This window comes from Meles meles, chromosome 6, assembly GCF_922984935.1.
Source record: "Meles meles chromosome 6, mMelMel3.1 paternal haplotype, whole genome shotgun sequence".
Taxonomy (NCBI): Eukaryota; Metazoa; Chordata; class Mammalia; order Carnivora; family Mustelidae; genus Meles; species Meles meles.
This window is the reverse complement of record NC_060071.1, coordinates 112,883,322-112,900,481: the sequence shown is the minus strand read 5'-3', so window position 1 is coordinate 112,900,481 and position 17,160 is coordinate 112,883,322. Positions and strand designations below refer to the sequence as shown.

The 17,160-nt window shown below is 33.5% G+C and overlaps 1 protein-coding gene across 1 annotated transcript in view; it reads right to left on the bottom strand.

The window, feature by feature from the left end:
• Window positions 1–68: 68 nt before the first annotated feature.
• SNAPC1 (small nuclear RNA activating complex polypeptide 1) overlaps window positions 69–17,160 on the bottom strand; it is a 31,409-nt gene continuing 14,317 nt past the window's right edge. The window contains exons 8-10 of the mRNA XM_046007121.1: window positions 14,795–14,945; window positions 4,893–4,991; window positions 69–816 (exon numbers count right to left, since the gene is read on the bottom strand). Of these exons, the coding sequence (XP_045863077.1) occupies window positions 755–816; window positions 4,893–4,991; window positions 14,795–14,945 (312 nt within the window). The 3' untranslated portion in view covers window positions 69–754. The remainder of the gene's footprint in view (window positions 817–4,892; window positions 4,992–14,794; window positions 14,946–17,160) is intronic.

The following is a 17,160-nucleotide window of genomic DNA, read 5'->3' as shown; positions in this document are numbered from 1 at the left end:
TAAATCTTTTAAAAAAATAAAAATAATTAGTATTTAAATGTATTTAAACAATGTATTGAACTGATCATATATGTATATATATGGCACATGCAAACATATATCTATATATACGTATACACATATACATACATAATGTCAGGCCAAAGGGAGCTTTAAAACAAGCACCAAAGACTATTTAATTGATTGCAGAAGTAGAAAACTTCTGCAATCGTATAAGTTACTGACCACATAAGTAATAAACTTAACAATCGTTTAAGTTACTGACCACATAAGTTTCATATGTTCAAAAATAAAGCATATAAGGCGAAAATTGTATTGCACTTAACCATACAATATATAAAATAGTTAATACATATCATAAATGAATCCATTACCATACTATAAATTTAATAATCCACTTACATGTAATAGACATATTACTTCAAGAACAAATATCTTAAATAGTTAATATCAGAACTGTAAGAGGTATAACATCACAAAAAGTTATAGGAAACAATAATAATCTCCAAATAACAGGATTATTTCTATTACATTCTAAAATCCAAATTTTATTTCCATTTATGCAGGTTCCATAAAAGGAAATGCTAAAATTAAATTTTGAATTCTTGTTCCTTTATAAATCTAGAGCAATGTTAAGATATTGCCATTTCAGAGAAATAACCCATAGTTTCCCAGAAGAATTATTTTTAATACTGGCAGTCTTCCTGTTCAATATCCAAAATATAAATATTTTCTTTTATTGGAAATGTCAAAATTAAGCCTTCTTCACTGGGTTCTTTGTTCTGTATTTTCTTTTCCTCTTGGGTGCAGTGAACTCTAAAGACATAAAATTTAAAAAAAAAAAAGACAAAATTAAGAAGTCTGTCAGGTCTATAAAATAATACTTTAACTGATAACATACACTTAAATAACTGTTTAATTGGAATGCCCTCACAACAAAGCTCCAACAAGAAATCCTAAAATCCTAAACCTAACATATACATGATTCTTTCCTTCAAAATGTCACTGCAGTTGAAAACTTACTAAAGTAGACTCTAGTCTTCCTAAACCCTATTTAATAATAAGTTACTTTGAAGTTGTTTCAGATGGGTATGCTCTCCCTACAACTAGCATAGACCCAGTGTGCCAGATCTGAAAGGTATACAGGCCAGTGCAATGAGATAGAGTGATTAAAATTTGAATTTCATTTCAATTAAACATGAAAATGTGACCCAAATCATTAATACCATACATCTTTTTTAAAACTTACTATGTTCAATTAGCCAGCATATAGTACATCATTAGTTTTTGATGTAGTGTTCAACGATTCATTAGTAGCATATAACATCCAGTGTTCATCACCACACACACCCCCACCTTAATACCCATCACCCTCCTACCCCATCCTCTCACTCCCTCCCTTCTGTAACCCTCAGTTTGGTTCCCGGAGTTCAGAGTCTCTCCTGGTTTGTCTTCCTCTCTGATTTCTTCCCATTCAGTTTTCCCTCTCGTCCCCTGTGGTCCTCCACACTATTCCTTATGTTCCACATATAAATAATTATTCCTTATGTTCCACTATAAATAGTTATTTCAAATTTGAATGTAAAATTTTCACCTATGGAATCATGATTGTAACTAAATAGTTGTAAATTGCATGACATAAATTAAAATGGCTATACCTTTTAGAGTTGTCGTTTTCATAATTTGTAGTGTTTATTAAACAACAGTTTAATATTACCTCTAGTAATAATTATAGTATTATAGAGAATAAGTTATATTTAACAGGCTAGGCTTGATAGTTGGTAATCCATCAATGATAATGATTACAATGTGTGTTAAGAACAATTTTTTTTCATTTGGCTTTGTATTCATTCAGCAAGCATATCCTGAGTGCCCATCATGTTTCAAACACTTAGCTATGTACAGGGCTATAAAGATATATACTACTGGCATTTAAGAACCATTTTATTTCGATCACAGTTATTATAGATCTGAGTGCAGTGACTGGCCCACAGTGGACCTAAGTAAATATCTGTTGAATGTATCAGATCAGTCTGTGCCTTCAAGGACCTTAGAGTTCAGTTAGGGGAAAAAAACACCCAGTTCATTGGGGTAGAGAGAAACAGTGTAATAGAAATATATAGAAGACAAAGAATAGGCATTTCACAAGGAATATTTGTTTCTTCATAAATGTGAGTGCTTCTGTGATTTGCTTATGTCAGCATAAAATAGTCCTTTACAATCTTGTGATGAGTTTCAGGCTATAGTTTCTTTTCCAGTCTTGACTGGTGGCTTTTTTTGTGAGCAAACAGTTAAATACGCATATACACCTTTATGGCTCTTTGGCAAGTCCTATTTTACAATCTATCAGTTTGTAATTTTTAAAAATTTGGTTAAATTATAATGACATATGCAGATGTCTTAATTCACATAATTTTAGAATATTCATTATAAGAAACCAGAGTCTTCTGACTTTGATTCCATTTCTTTCATATTTTACTTTTTGTTATTTTCAGTTAGCCAACATACGGTACATCATTAGTCTTTGATGTAGTGTTCAATGATTCATCACTTTTGACTCTTTATTGTTTTGGTATTTACCTCTATGTCTTTAAGAAATGTGTATTTTACTTTATGTTTTAGTTCTAGGGATTATCTCTTGACTTTCCACTGAGGAAGGCAAGGGTATAGTTTTCTTTAATATATTCTTCATCTCCAACGTCAAACACACGTATACTTCCCAGGCCCCAGCCTTCAACATAATTATTTTAGCTATGTAAGTATTCTGCATTTATAAAACATTATTGACAACAGAGCCATGTAATGGACTATGATTCTTACTTAATCTGTACATTTATCATTTTCCCTAGAGAGTGATAACTTTTTGTCTTATTTATTTTTTCTATAGACTTAACACGAATATATCTTCAAACTCTTCCTCAGTCATGTAGATCTCTTGTTGGGATATTCGGACATATGAGGGATTTTGTCATTTTCAGATTTTTAAAAAACTTTCTTGCTGACCTCTAACCTAGTTTACTGGACAGTTTGCTCTCTTGGCCTGCTGCACTTCATCCTGGTTGCTACTGTCTTCTAGGAATCTAGAAGATTCCCAGAATCTCTTTTTCTTCTTACTTTCTTCGTCTTTTCTTGTTCCTTTTCCCATCACTCTTCTTTTGTTTTTCATTGGTGGGGAATATTTTGTTTCTTATGTCTTTCATAATTTTCATGTTTTGTATTTTCTGTTATTTTCTTTGGTTTTAATGATTTGTAATTTTTAGGTTCATACCTCTTTCTAGATAAACACTTATTTGAGTGTTGGTTGTGGCATCTCCTGTTATAGCCAGAAAGATGTACTGGAGAGGATTATGATGAGTGAAATAAGTCAAGCAGAGAAAGACAATTATCATATGATTTCACTCATTGTGGAAACAAGAGAGCAAACTGTCCAGTAAAGTAGGTTAGAGGTCAGCAAGAAAGTTTTTTAAAAATCTGAAAATGACAAAAATCCCTCATATGTCCGAATATCCCAACAAGAGATTTACATGACTGAGGAAGAGTTTGAAGATATATTCGTGTTAAGTCTATAGAAAAAATAAATAAGACAAAAGTTATCACTCTCTAGGGAAAATGATAAATGTACAGATTAAGTAAGAATCATAGTCCAATATATGAAAGAAATGGAATCAAAGTCAGAAGACTCTGGTTTCTTATAATGAATATTCTAAAATTATGTGAATTAAGACATCTGCATATGTCATTATAATTTAACCAAATTTTTAAAAATTACAAACTGATAGATTGTAAAATAGGACTTGCCAAAGAGCCATAAAGGTGTATATGCGTATTTAACTGTTTGCTCACAAAAAAAGCCACCAGTCAAGACTGGAAAAGAAACTATAGCCTGAAACTCATCACAAGATTGTAAAGGACTATTTTATGCTGACATAAGCAAATCACAGAAGCACTCACATTTATGAAGAAACAAATATTCCTTGTGAAATGCCTATTCTTTGTCTTCTATATATTTCTATTACACTGTTTCTCTCTACCCCAATGAACTGGGTGTTTTTTTCCCCTAACTGAACTCTAAGGTCCTTGAAGGCACAGACTGATCTGATACATTCAACAGATATTTACTTAGGTCCACTGTGGGCCAGTCACTGCACTCAGATCTATAATAACTGTGATCGAAATAAAATGGTTCTTAAATGCCAGTAGTATATATCTTTATAGCCCTGTACATAGCTAAGTGTTTGAAACATGATGGGCACTCAGGATATGCTTGCTGAATGAATACAAAGCCAAATGAAAAAAAAATTGTTCTTAACACACATTGTAATCATTATCATTGATGGATTACCAACTATCAAGCCTAGCCTGTTAAATATAACTTATTCTCTATAATACTATAATTATTACTAGAGGTAATATTAAACTGTTGTTTAATAAACACTACAAATTATGAAACGACAACTCTAAAAGGTAAGCCATTTTAATTTATGTCATGCAATTTACAACTATTTAGTTACAATCATGATTCCATAGGTGAAAATTTTACATTCAAATTTGAAATAACTATTTTTTAACAATAAAATCTTTTTAAAGTTATATCCAGAAACTTACTTGTATTTTGTGAGCCTTGCCCTTTCTTAGGAATACATTCCAGACATCCTCATGATGAGGTACACTGACATACTAATAATGGTATTTTACCTATCCTTTTATCTCTCCTTTCATTTATTGTATTAACATTTACTTTTAAGTGTCATGAATACTAAAATTCTCCAATGTGTCAAGGAAAAAAGCATCACAAAAACACACAGGTAACCACCATGCTGTTCATGGGTTCTAAACCTTAATGCTCCCCAAGCATAACTTTCCATCAATATTTGACAAAATTTTATCCATACCTGTTTCACTAAAACTTCCATTGTCCTCTTCCTCTTCTGTAATTACAGGCATACTCAGCCTTAAAGATTTATCTTCTTTATGTACATTCTGCATGTCATCTGAAAATAGTTAAGAAAATCATTTCATACAAAAATTAAGAATGTTAATCATTGAGAAAAACTTTTACACAAAATAAAGTCATTACTACAATAACATAAAAATCAGACATTTAAACTAAATGCTAAAATTGTAATGGTAAAGAGAAATATGCATTTTAAAATCCATATCTATTTTAAGTATTCTTTGTATCTCTGCTTTGAAAATAATTGAATTCTTAAATTAAAGTAAAGAAAATAAAGGAAAAGGAAAGAAATGAAATTAATCAAACAGGAATATTTTACTCAAGCTTTATCACACACACCATGGGTTATATCTGTAGGTATCAAGGAATAATTGTGAGTCTTACTTCAACTATATAAGCTAATCACAAATGTAATTTTAAAGGTAATAGCCTTGTTTTTGATTGTATACTATCTTTTCTCACTGTATCTGCTCGATTCCTCTAATCATAATTTGCCACTGACTTACCATTTTCCAAAATATTTTTCTACATCAACCTTCTGGGCCTAAAGAAATATCCTCATCATATTTATCAAATACCATTATCTTATCAAGTCTCATTTAGCACATAACTTTCAGGTCCAACAGCAATACCCACATACATTCTCATTCCTCATGCTGCCTTATTCTTTTCCACAATACTTTTACCATCTGATCTATTATTACATGTTGATTTTATATAATTATAATCAGTACAATCTACCCAAAGTTACTGATACTGTTCTTCACAATCTTTTAGCCATGTCCATCCATATCCATTATTAATGATTTTTCCCCAAATCTACATTTACAACTTCAAAGACTATTCAACAATGTCAAGATAAGGATTTCTGAGTTAAAACCGGACAGGTTAGAGACACCTGGGTGGCTCAGTCAATTAAGCATCTGCCATCTGCCTTTGGCTCGGGTCACGATGCCAGGACTCTCGGATCGAGCCCCACACTGGGCTCTCTGCTCAGAATGGAGTCTGCTTCTACCTCTCCCTTCCCCCGTTCATGTTCTTTCTCTCAAATAAATAGATAAAATCTTAAAAAAAAAAAAGGGGCAGTTGAGAAGTCTTCATCTAGTAACATGATGATTACTTACATTTTAGAGATGGATCTTTACATTAAGTTTAAAAAATAAAAAGCAATGTTCTCTAAAAGCTCTTAAAAACAAATACAATGCTTCACCCACCTACCATACAGCCAGAAACCAAGAAGTTAACACAAAAAACTTCAGATGTTTACCTCAAAGTCCACATATTAAATAAAGCTCATGAACTTCAGTCACCAGTATGTTCCCCAGGTCCCTATCCAAAACCTGATTACATTTATTTTACATAAAACCGAAGTGAACAGCCAACCAGTTTCTGAAATCATTACAGTTAAGCAGCAGCAAAAGGGCAAAAAAAAAAAAAAAAAAAAAAAAAAATTGCTATAAGCCACAATGACAACAGAAAGAAGACAACTTACTACAATAAATGTAACAAAAACTTTTTAAAAAAAAAGACATAAGAACTGACAAAGTACTGCAGTGTGAAACCGTAAGTATAAAGATAAACTTCCGCACACACTTAAGATATTTCTTGATATGATCATTATATTCTAAAGCCTAGTAATATAAATATGCTTATGATAATAACCCTGAGTCATAAAGATTAAATTAAATTGTGTTTAGGATATACTGTTCTGGAAAAATAGGAGGGCACGGCTGGGTGGCTCAGTCATTAAGCGTCTGCCTTCGGCTTGGGTCATGATCCCAGCGTCCTGGGATCAAGCCCTGCATCGGGTTCCTTGCTCAGCAGGAAGCCTTCTCCCTCTCCCACTCTCCCTGCTTGTGTTCCCTCTCTTGCTCTCTCTCTCTATCAAATAAATAAATAAATAAAATCTTTAAAAAAAAAAACAAAAAGAAAACAGGAGAGCATAAAATACATTTTAGTATTTTTCTAATTATAAAAATGATAAATGCACACTGTAAAAAAAACAAGCAATATATAGAGAAAAATGTTTTACAAAGATATTAACCAAAATAATTAAGCTTTTAAAAAGTAAATTTTGACATTTAAATCACTAACCTTAGTTATTACAAAACTAACTCCCTAGAAGGTAGATGGTTTTTACTATGCTCAAAGCTAACAGTGTGGGATACAAGTATAACCAATAGACTATTGCTCAATCTTAAGTGGTTACTAGACATGCAGTTAGAATACAACATACTTAACTGCATGCCTAATTTGAGCTCCAGACCAACATTTCCAGTTACCTGAGAGACAGCAAGTATAGCAGTTAAAGATTCAGGCTTGGATTCAGATACATTGCTATTCCAGTCTCAGCTCCACTTACCAGGTAGGTGACCTTGGACATGTGAAAGAAGTGTGGCAGATACTCAGTGTGACAGAAATAATAGCTACTAACCTCTCCACCAGCCTATCATCATTACCATTACTGATGTCCTTCCAGAAATGTGCATGCTATAGTCTAGGAATGGGGAACACATATAGCTGAAGCTTAAATAATACAAACTTAGGTATAGCCAATCAATAGACTGAGCACTTTTTATTGCCCGGCAACTATTACAGGAATTGAACCTGGAAAGGCAGACTGGGACAAATTCTACCCCTGATAAAATCTTCATCCTGTGATCCTTATTTCTGTCAAAGGCACCAACATTCCTTCAGTTGCTTAGGCATTAAGTATCCTTGTCCTACCCCTCTCCATCAGCCTCTATGTTTGGTTATATACAGCTACATTACATCTATGCATGGTTATATACACTGGCTCTCGTATCTGTTCACCAGCTTGCTTAATTTCTACAACCACCTGGCCAGTTGCTCATGCTCCCCTAAAACAGCCTTTTCCTTAGTGTTCCTATTTCCAGTTTCCCTACCTACCAACCATACTACTCCCAGATTGATTTTCTTCAAAGAAAACTGGTATACCACTTTCTTGCTCAGAAGTCTCAGATGACTCCCCTCTGCTACCAAAATTCAATGGTTCTACACTTCGGGGCTGGTCAAAATACAACCTCAACATATTTTTCTACATTAACAATAGCTCCTCAACACATCCTTTACACTCCCAGGCAATGTGGAGTCACTCTATACTTCCAACTACCCTGCCAATCCCTGTATTTGTCTTAAGTCTATGGAAGTATTGTTATATTTATTTTTTTAAATAAAAAAAACTTTGGATTTTTTTCTGGATTACTAAAGTAACATACAGTTAATACAAAAAATTCAAACATTACAGAAATGCATGGACTTAGAAATTTGTCATGATCCCATTCCTGAGAATTAACCACTGTTAATACACTTCTAGATTTCTTTAATGATATAACATTGTGTTTATGTCTACATATGTATTTTTTAAAGATTTTATTCATTTATATGAGAGAGAGAGAGTACGTGTGTGTGCACAAGCATGGGGGAAGGAGAGGGACAAGCAGACTCCCTGCTCAGCATAAAGCCCACCATGGGACTAGATCCCATGACCCTGAGATCATGACTAGAGCCAAAACCAAGAGCTGGACACTCAACTGACTGAGCCAACCAGGCGTCCGCCCCTGTAGATATTCTTATGAACAGAAATGCAATCATACTCTTCTTTAAAAAGACATTCTCATTAAGCAATGCTTAATAGGTCTATTTTGGACCTACTTTCATGTCAGTATATATAGAACTTTCTCTAAGCTTTTTAATAACTGCAAAATATTATTTTGTATGGGCTAACAATTTTACATACCACGTTTTTCAATATTATATATTTGAGTTGTTTAGTCTTTGCTATTTCAAATAATACTGCAGTGAATGTCCTATTTTTTGTCACTTGTAAAGGATAAATACCTAGAAACTGAACTGCTACATTAAAAGACATATACTTCTAAAATTTTTTTTTTTTAAAGATTTATTTATTTATTTGACAGAGAGAGATCACAAGTAGACAGAGAGGCAGGCAGAGAGAGAGAGAGAGAGGGAAGCAGGCTCCCTGCTGAGCAGAGAACCCGATGCGGGACTCGATCCCAGGACCCTGAGATCATGACCTGAGCCGAAGGCAGCGGCTTAACCCACTGAGCCACCCAGGTGCCCCTATACTTCTAAAATTTTGACAGATGATTCCAAATTGCTTTCTGAAAAGGATGTGCCAATTTATACTGCTATTCATACTTTCACTATCAATGGGTATTCACTTATCCTTAATATTTGCCAATCCAGTAAGTTATATAAAAATCATGTTTTAATTTACATTCCTTTAATTACAGAGATTAAATATCTCTTCATAGGGGCACCTGGGTGGCTCAGTGGATTAAAACCTCTGCCTTCGGCTCAGGTCATGATCTCAAGGTCCTGGGATTGAGCCCTGCATCAGGCTCTCTGCTCAGCAGGGAGCCTGCTTCCTCTTCTCTCTCTGCCTGCCTCTCTGCCTACTTGTGATCTCTGTCAAATAAATAAATAAAATCTTTAAAAATAAATAAGTAAGTATCTCTTCATATACATGTTGACTGTCTGCACTTTGTGAATTGCATGCTCATCTTCTAAGCCAGTTTTTCTACTGGGTGGCGGCCTTTTTCTTACTAATTTATAAAGGCTCCCCTAAAATTAGAAATGTTAACATTATTATATGCACTGCAAATAGTTTTGCAAGCTCTTTTGCATTGCTGGGAGTATAAGGTGCTTCTTTTTGAAAAGAGCATGAAATCAAAAATACCTTTCCACTTTAAGGAAATGAAATTTTGATTAAAGAGAAACTATGAAGCACTTGGATCTTTAAGATATTGAATAACAAAGCACTTCTACTTCAAAGTACTTACAGTACCTTCTGAGCCACAAAGCTGGTTAGCTAGAATAGTTGAGTTACAACTAAAAAGATTTTAATTCAGGTATCTTATTAGACTTTTTCTTTCTCATGGGTTAAATCCCTAACACACCTAGGTAAATTCAATAACAAATCTTAGATGTGATAAAGAATCAGTTCTTAAAAGCTAATTTCAGAGTTTATGAAAATGTTTTAGGTAACTTCATTAAGTAATAAAATATACTGTAACAAAGGAAGTGATATATTACACCTGCCAAATATTTAAGATGGAAAGAAACTTTCATTTAATTTCTTTCCTATCTTGCACTTACTCCTCTTTTGTTACTCAGTCACATAAAAACAAAACAAAACAAAAACCTGTTTAGGTGTTTAAGAAAGCAACTTGGCCACCCGACCTCTCTGCACTTGTATGAAGGTTGATTGCTAATAAAAACTGCTTGTGCAGCTTTCAAAACACAAAGTTATCTTTGATACACCTTAGAAAAAACACTTACTCTTGCAGAAGTTATTTTTAGATATAATCAAACTAGTCAGTCTTTTCCTCATGTCCTCTGGGTTTGGGTTTGTTTGAGTTGTTGATTTACAGATAATAAAAGTCCCCATTTTCAATATACAGGTTTAGGAGTTTGGACAAATGCAGTTGTGCAATTACCACTGCAACCAAAATACAGAACAATTCCATCATTATCAGAAACTTCCCTGCCCTTCTACAGTCAATACCACCCTCCCCCCTCAGCACCTAGCCACCTATGGTGTTTTCTGCCCCTATAAATTCTGACTCTTCCAAATTGTCTTTATGCCTTTTATGTCTGTCTTCTTTCTCTTAGCACAAGGCACATGAGTCCCCCATGCTACTACATGTATCAGCAGCTTCTTTATTCCTGAGTGGTAACTCACTGTACACTTATTCCATGGTTTGTTTACCCAAGTTGAAGACATTTAGGCTGGCTATAATTTTTCACAGTTATGTACAGAACCAGTATAAACTTTTGCATACAACCTTTTGTGTGAAATTATGTAAGTTTTCACTTCTCTTGGGTAAACACCAAGGAGTAGGACTGCTGGGTCATAAGGTAAGTTTGTGTTTAGCTTTATTGGAAACTGCCAGTTTTCCAAAGTGACTGTACCATTTTGGATTCCCACCAGCAATATATGAACGTTCAAATGTTCTGTGTCCTCATCAGCTTTCATTATTGTCAATCTCCTTGTTTTGTTTTTCAGTTTTTGTAGCTATTGTGACAGGCAGTATTAGAATGTTACTATGCTTTTAATTTGCATTTCCTACTAACTAAAGATGTCAAACATCTTTCAGGATGCTTATTTACCATGCACATATTCTTTTTGAAGTATCTGTTCAAATTTTTTGCCCATCTTTTCATTGGGTTGTTTATTTATTACTAAGTCTTGACAGTTCTTTATATATTTGGACACAAGACCTCTATCAGGTTTGTATCTTGCAAATATTTTCTCCCACTCTGTGGCCTGTCTTTTCGTTTTCTTATAAGTGCCTTCCAAAGAACTTTAATTTGAGGCAAGTCTAATTAATTTTTTTTCTTTTATGGCTTGTATTTCTTCTGTCATGTATAAAAAATCTTCGCCCAATCTAAGACCACATTTTTTGTTTTCATCTTTTAAGTTTTATGATTTTAGTTTTTATATTTAGGTCTGTAACCATTTTAAGTTAATTTCTGCATATGGCAAAGAGGTTTAAGTTGAAGATCTGTTTTTTTGCATATGGATATAAAATTGTATCAGCGCCCTTTACTGAAGACCATCTTTTTACCTGGAATTGTCCTGTACCTTTGTCAAAAATAAAACTGACCATGTAAGTACAAGTCTATTTCTAGACTCCCTATTCTCGTCCATTGACTTTTATGTCTACCTTTTTGCAGATAGTACATTGTCTTGATTTCTGAAACTTTATAGTTATTTCTCAAAAGTGTTTTGGCTACTCTAGTTTCTTCCCATTTCCATATACACTTAAGAATCAGCTTGTTATTTATATAACTGTTGGGACTTCTTGGGATTACATTTAATCTACAGAACAATACAGGATTAGGTGTCTCTTAATTGTATTCATTTTCTAATCCATGAGGCCCATATTATCTCTCCGTTCACCTAAATCATCTTTGATTCCTTTCATCGTTTTGTAGTTTTCACCATACAGATCCCGCACATATGTTGTTACCTATATACCAAGCTATTTTGTGGATTTTGTGTTGTTATACTTTAAAATTTTTTTCAATTACTCATTATTCCATTGTTAGTATACAGAAATACTAACCCTGTACCTTGTGACCTCGTTAAACTCACTTACTAGTTCTGGTAACTACTGAGTATAATTTTTTAAATTTTCTGTGTAAAAAATAATTTCATTTGTAAACAGACACAATCTTATTTCCTCCTTTCTAATCTAAATGTCTATTATTTCTTTTTCTTGCCTTACTTCACTGGCTAGGACCTCCAGTATGATGTATAAGAGGAACAATGTATAGTCATCCCTGCTTTGTTCCCAATTTCAGAGGGAAAGTATGGTTTCACCATTAAGTATGGTGTTAGCTGTATTTTTTTCCACACAAATCCTTTATCAGGTTGAGAAAGTTCCTTTCTAATCCTAATTTTCTCAGATTTTATCATGAATAGATGCTAGATTTTGTCAAATATTTTGTCGACATATATTGAGATGATTATATAGTCCTTCTTCTTTATTCTGGTTCTCCTTTATGTCCTAAATAAACCAGCCTTATGTTCTTGGGATAAACCCAAGTTTGTCCTACTACATTGTCCTTTTAATATACCATTGGATTCAATTTGTCAATAGTTTGTAAAAATTTTTATATTCGTGTTCATGAGGGAAAGTCTTTGTCTTTTCTTAAAAGATCAATAAGCTGGGAAGTGTTCCTTCTTGTGTCTTCTGAAAGAACAGCATAATATTCCTTCCTTAAATGTTTCTTAGACTTTCCAGCAAAGCCATTTGCTGGAATATACTTTTTTTAGTAAACAAGAACTACTCAAATGCTATATTTCTTTTTGTGCTGGTTTTGGAAATGTGTGTCTTTAAAAAGATACATCCGTTTTACCTAACCTAACTTATTGGCACAAGAGTATTCATAATTTTTCCTTTTTAGCCTCTTAATTTCTGTAAGGTTTGCAGTGGTGTCCTTTACCTTACTAAATTCTGTGCTCCTATGTTTTTTCCAGGGAATTTTAAGATACTTTTATGCATAAAATCAGTCATTTGTAAATCAAGGTAATTTTCTTTTTTAAAATATATTTATTTATTTATTTATTTGACAGAGAGAGATCACAAGTAGGCAGAGAGGCAGGCAGGAAGCAGGGTCCCGGTCCCTGCCAAGCAGAGAGCCCGATGCAGGGTCTTGATCCCAGGACCCTGAGATCATGACCTGAGCTGAAGGCAGAGGTTTTAACCTACTGAGACATCCAGGTGCCCCAATCATGATAATTTTCTAATTTTTCTGAAATCATGTCTTACTTCACTCTCCTGCCTAATTACATTGACAAGTGATATTAAATACAACTGTGATACTTCTATGTACTAGCAACAAACATGAGGTGGCCTTTTGTCAAATAATATGCACTCACATACATACTTTTTAAAATTGAGTTAAAATATAGCCTACTACTTTTTTTTATCTGGAGCAGAGGCTGACAAACTGTGGGCCCAGGCTAAACCTGGCCTACCACCTGTTTTTGTAAATACAATTTTATTGGAACATGTTCATTTGCTTATATATTGTCTGTGGTTACTTTGCCTTACAATGGCAGAGTTAAGTAGTTGTGAAAGAAATCTTATGGCCTAAGAAGCCTAAAATATTTACCCTCTGATTTTTTATAACAGGTTTGCTGACCCCCTAATCTAAAGGATTCTTTTTTTAATTAAGAATAGATGCTAGATTTTATCAAATGTCTTCTTGGGTAAGTGTAAAATGAATTCACATTTTCCCCTTTAATCTATTTTATGGCAAATTATATTGATATATTCCTAATTGCACCGTCCCTGCATTCTGGAACAAAATGCACTCAGTTGTTTTATAGCTGGGATTCTTTCAATACATATAATAGGATTTTTTTTTTCAGAGTGAGATTGGTCTAACAGGTTTCTTCCCAATATCTGCCAGCCTTGTAAAAAGAACTAAGAAATTCTGCTTTTGAAGTATTTCCTGATTATCCTTAACAAATGTGGTATCTCCTCCTCTGAATTTTCAGTACACTTCAAGCAACTGTTACCAAAGTTAATCAGATCTGGACTACGTTAAAGGTATTTAACTTTAATTCTCCTTTCACTACCTGGTAGGGAAAGGATATAGGAAGGAAAACATTTATGTTAAAAGGCTATAACCCATCTTTATATACTGCACTAGTAGCTGGGAATGTGTTTTATATTAGGCATTGAATATGTACTAATGTTTCTAATGCCTTTTTTTTCTCCTCCTGAGCCTGCTAATCAGATTCCAATTTTATGTATGGTGAATATATATTACTCGTGCAATTTTTTAAAATTTAAACTATTAAAATATATAGTCATTTCTTTAAGAATCAAATACTAAGGTTAATTTTCTAGACACACTATTTTAAAAGAAAAGGTACAGCTTAATTAATGCAGCTAAAGGGAAATATAGTTTATAGAATGTATTACACCTAACTCTACACTTAAGTTTAATTCACAAACAAAAAGTACTTACAAAATATGCTCTGGACAATTTTAGAATGATTTTATAAATAGCTATTTCACTTTTGGACAAATTATTTAATCTGTATGGACCTAAATTTCTTCATCTACGAAATGATGAATTTGATAACTCTTAGGATCCCTTTAAGCAGTAAGATTCTAAAGATCTAAGATAATTAATTCATTTGTTTATATTAAATCTCACAAAGTTCTCAAACAAGTATCTAATCCCTTTTAATAAAGAAAGAACAGGGAGGGGAGGTTGTAAAACAAGATTCATTATCCCTTGCTGAGTCTCAAAAAGACTTTAAAAAGTTACCTCTGTTTCTAGAAGACATCTTCCTTCCTGCTGATTTCAATGTTTCTTTGTTTCTTTTTTTCCTAGTTGCCTTGATTTGTCCTTGACCAGATGCAGAATCAGAGTCAGAAGAGTCAAGTTTGACTTGACGATGCCTTCTTGACTTGGATGCCTTAAGAGTTAGAAATCCAATTAACCACAATGAATCACAAAATGAATCCAACTAATAGGCAATTTCGGAAAAGACAAAATACACAAAGATGGGGAAAAATAACTCATAAAAAGTACCATTATACTGGCTTGCTTAATACTTGTTGCATATATATACTCTTTTATCTTTATAACAGGAAGGCTTCTTGCACCTGTCATCACCATCTACTCAAATTGGGTAAAAAATGTAGTTGTCGGGTTAAAATGCAGTTGTTGTTGCATGGCTGGGAAACAGGTATAAAGGATGAGTACTGTTTTTTACTGTCTACTAACCTATTCTCCCTTTCTTCTAAGAACATTTATGTTCCCTAGTTATCACCACGTGTTTGAGTGGAACCACTTGATGCCTGGCTCCAGGTACGTGCCGCTCATCTAGTCAAAAATTTCACATCACCATGGCCACTGATTTGTTCAGGGGTGGGCATGTGATCTCCACCATAGCTCAATTTTAGAATTCTGTGTAACTATTAGGAAGGAAAATTCTCCCTTTCCATTGAATCCACAGCTGGAAACATGCATAGTTGGCTGTCAGGAACACTTGAAGACAGTGAAAGCAACATAAAAGGTGAAAAACAGAGGGGCACTGCAAGGACATTTTAGTTATTTTTCAATCAATGAATTCTCTTACTTGCTTAAGCAGAGTCCTTACAGGAGTTTTCAGCTAATGCTGAAATCCAGGTATTAACAACTATTAAAAAATTACCATTCGTTTTATTTTAATTGTACCTCAATAAAGAAAAAACCTGCAGCTATGCTATGACACACTCGTGTAACACTTTATGGGAGTTACAATTTAATTCTCCTCATGTTTTAAGATACACACTAAAAATCAATTAGCACTATATAATGTGGGCAGTTCTGGTTTAAACAATTTGGATTAGTTAATTTATTGTCCTTGGTGCTTCCATTCAACAATATTTTGTGCTCAATTCACTGTGTGGGATAACAAATATGTAACACTTAACTAATCTACAATCAGTTTTAATTTTTTATTTATTCCTTTTCATTTCTGTAACTAGAAAATGATAGTAATTTCCCACATAAAAAAGAACTCCTATATTCATGAAAACAATCCAGGAAAAAAATGGGATTAAGCACATAAACTTATCCGTGTTCTCCCCTCAATCCCACTAAAATGAAAGTGAGAAAATTTCTGAATAAACTCCCAAAACAGAAATAATAGAAAACAATGAAGCTGCTAAAAAAAAATATATATATATATATATATATATTTTTTTTTTCCTGTAGTAGGAACAGTGAATGACAGCTGACTTAACAGAACGAAGTCTGAAATCTAATTGCCTGTATTGAGAAAGTTACTATAAACCAAACTGACCCAAGTGGATCAGGAATTAGAATGATTAGAAATGGGTCTAAAAAATGACTCTAAAAAAATGGGTCTAAAAAAGAAATGGGTCTAAATGGGTCTAAAAAATTTACAGGGCAATAGTTCAGAAATTAGAAATGGGTCTAAAAAAAACCGTAGTGTCCCGTTTCCCAATCTCAAAACTACACAGCTGACCTCCCACAGAAAACAGGAGGCTTGCTCTCTGAAGAGGCTAAACCAGAGAAGCTATAGGCCTGAGGAATGGTATAGCTGAGGAAGAGGACAAAGCCTCTTACTGAAAATAGGGAAGTTAGTGAAACTTGTGTAAGGAATGGTAAGCCTCTTGATTATTCTCTCTGTAGGCTCCCCAAACACTGGTGGTTGAGCTTATTTACCCTTCTTTTCCCCAGACAAGGGAATGGAGATTGCTCTCGGTAAAAATGATGAGATCCAACAAAAAGAAATACTGAGGCTAAAAAGTCATATCTCCACATGACCACTCTTAAACATGATCTGAGGCTCTTTAAACATTTGAAAAAAGCCACCAAAATGAAAGAGATCAAAATAAACAAAAACAGCAACTTCGGGGGGGAAAAGACATAAACTTCAAAACCTGTTATTAACATCCTCAAGAACATACAAGATAAAGATATTGCATCAGAAAAAAAAAAATACATTTTTTTAAGAGATTCAGGGAAGAAAATAAAAAACCTTAGCAAAAAAAAAAAAAAAAAGTCAGCAAAAATAAAAAATTCAATATAATGATTCAGAAGACAAAGTTTAAGCAATCTCCCTGAAAACAGAGATTGAAAACAGAAAAGAAAAATAAAATAAAAATTCAAGAGAAGGA